We start from the raw sequence: 2,903 nt of genomic DNA on the forward strand, positions 1-2,903 counted from the left end.
AAAAGAAAAGAACTTTAATGAAAACTAAAAAATAAAGTCCTTCATCTTAATATTACGAATTTGGAATATGAGTAGTGATAAACAACATTACAATAAAAAGAATATGGGTATCAAACAATTTCCAAAAGATTGTATCTCACAGGCATCAATAATCACTTCTATTGACCTTTCAAATAATGAGATTATAGTTTGTTTATATTTTGCAAAAGTCTTAAATAATCTGAATAAACTAATAACAGATAGAATCTCCCTAAAGAAATGGGACCTTTTAAAGTATTAACTCATTTCAGAATGATGGCAAATAAAGTATCATCTTTGCCACTTAGTTTTACTACATTAACTAATCTTAGACATCTTGATTTAAATGCAAATTGTTTTACTGAATTTCCAACACAAATAACATCATTAACGAATTTAGAAGAAATCCAAATGATTCAAAATCAATTAACATCAATACCTGATTGTATTGGTAATTTAGTTAAATTACAAAGAATTTCATTTACTGCCAATTTTTTAAAATCGTTACCAAAAGGATTAGCTAAATGTGTTGATATGAATTATATTGAATTAACAAGTAATGAATTTGAAGAATTTCCTGACGTAATTTGTGAATTAAGAAAAGTAACAATTTTAATGCTTCAACAAAACCGAATTAAAGAAGTACCTGATTCTATAAGTAAATTAGAAAAATTAAGTGGATTATATTTATCATCTAATAGTTTTGGTAAATTTCCTGAGTCAGTTTGTACTATTCCTTCATTAACACAATTAGAATTAGATAATAATAACTTTGTTGATATACCTGATTCTCTTTCACAATTAACAAAGCTAAAAACATTAATTATTAATAAGTCATTTATTTCATGTTTAAATTCAGTAGATATGATGTCAAATTTATGTCAAATTGTGTTAAGTGATACAAAATGTATGTTTCTTCCAGACCTTTCACAAAATAGTAAATTAACATCATTAAATGTTATTCGTGGATATTTAAATGAAGTCAAATCACTTCCACCAAATTGTTCATGTAGATTTTCTAATAATCAAATAGAATCAATTGAACTTCCAGAAAATGGAATTCTCCAATATATGATTCTTTCAAATAATAGATTAAAAGTATCACCAAATCTTTCAATGCTTTCTAAAATTTCTCGTCTTGATATTTCTCAAAATAGAATTACTCGATTTAATGAAAATACATGTCATCCTACTTTACAACAATTAGATATTAGTTGTAATCCATTAGTTGAATTTCCTGTATGTATTACTAAATGCCAATCATTAAAAACTCTTAATCTTTCTGATTGTCATTTATATGATATTCCCTCTAATGTTCTTTCTTCATTAAGTAATTTAGAAACTTTATATATTGGATGTAATCATCTTAGTTCATTAGAAAGTCTTTCTGTCTTAAAAAAGTTGAGAGCATTATATTTACAGTCAAATAATCTTCTTCATTTTCCACAAAGTATATTTGATTTAATTACATTAAAGACACTATTTGTATCAAATAATTATATCACAACTATTCCAAATCAAATCTCTCAATTAACTCAATTAGAACAACTAGACCTTTGTTGTAATAGTATTTTAGATATTAAACCATTAACTAATATTCCTAGTTTAAAAGAAATTGATGTTTCATTTAATTTTATTAAACAAATTCCATCAGAAATAGAATCAATGCCAAATTTAATAGCATTTAATATCATTGGTAATGAACTTGAAACTCATTGTAAAATTCCTCATTTAGAAAAGAAATGTGAATTTTTCCAAATACAACGTCCTGTATTAAAAACAAGTAAAGAAGAACCAACATCTGAAACTACTTTTATTGCATGTACTGTTTATAATGATAAAAAAGTGGCTAAACCATTTTCTATTCCAGTTGATCTTAATCCACCATTTACTTTAAAAATAGCTAATGGTCTTAAAAATGAAGATGAATTTCCTATTGACATTGGAATTTCTGAAATGAAAGGAAGAAGACCTTCTATGCAAGACACTTCTTTTGTTATAAAAAATTATTTAATGAAAGGATATCATATGCTTGGATTATTTGATGGACATGGAGGAGATACTGTATCAAAACTCTCATCCGCTTTATTTCCAACTATTTTTGCAAACCAACTTCAAAGTCAAATTAAAAAAAGTTTATCTAAAAAGAAAATTGATCCAGAAAACTATATTGACACTTGGATTAAAACAGCTTTTATTGAAACATATTCAACAATTAATGAATATGTTGAAAAACAAAAATTCACAGATGGGTCTGCTGGAATTATTATATTAATTACACCTCAAAAAATGTATTGTGCTAATTGTGGTGATTCAAGAGCATTATTAGTTCAAAGAAATACTGAAAATCCAATGTCTGTTGATCATAAACCAACTAATCCAAATGAATTTAGAAGAATTAGACAAAATTATGGTTATGTTGATAAAAGTGGTAGATTAAATGGTGAGGTTGGTCTTGCACGTGCATTAGGTGATCTTAAATGTCATCCTGCTTTAACTTGTGAACCAGAAGTTTTGACTTTTAATAGATCAAGTGAAGATCAAGCAATTGTTATTGCATGTGATGGATTATGGGATGTTTTTGATAATCAAACGGTTGCTCGTATGACACGAGAACGTTTAAAAACACCAAGAATTGCTGATATAGCTTGTTTCCTAAGAGATGCTGCTCATTTCAATGATAGTGGAGATAATATTAGTTGTATCGTTGTTCGCTTTTAAATTTAATTAACTTTTCATATCTTTTTGTTTCTTTTTATACATCTTTTCTTATATACACAAGAATGAAGAATATCATAAATAAATAGATATTTCATTATTGTAGTACTTTACATTTGTCATAACAATATTTTATTCTTTAAAAACTTTGAATAAATTCTTTTTTT

General features: G+C 26.0%; 1 protein-coding gene across 1 annotated transcript; it reads left to right on the forward strand.

Moving 5' to 3' along the window:
- Nucleotides 1–258: 258 nt before the first annotated feature.
- On the forward strand, nt 259–2,739 carry ENU1_103900 (protein phosphatase family protein; the record flags this gene model as incomplete). The annotated part of the gene is made up of 1 exon (XM_008859393.1): nt 259–2,739. One exon carries the CDS (start codon nt 259–261, stop codon nt 2,737–2,739), a length of 2,481 nt encoding a protein of 826 aa, XP_008857615.1.
- Nucleotides 2,740–2,903: the final 164 nt, after the last annotated feature.

Source organism: Entamoeba nuttalli, assembly GCF_000257125.1.
Source record: "Entamoeba nuttalli P19 unplaced genomic scaffold asmbl_4455, whole genome shotgun sequence".
In the NCBI taxonomy this organism is placed as follows: Eukaryota; Evosea; order Mastigamoebida; family Endamoebidae; genus Entamoeba; species Entamoeba nuttalli.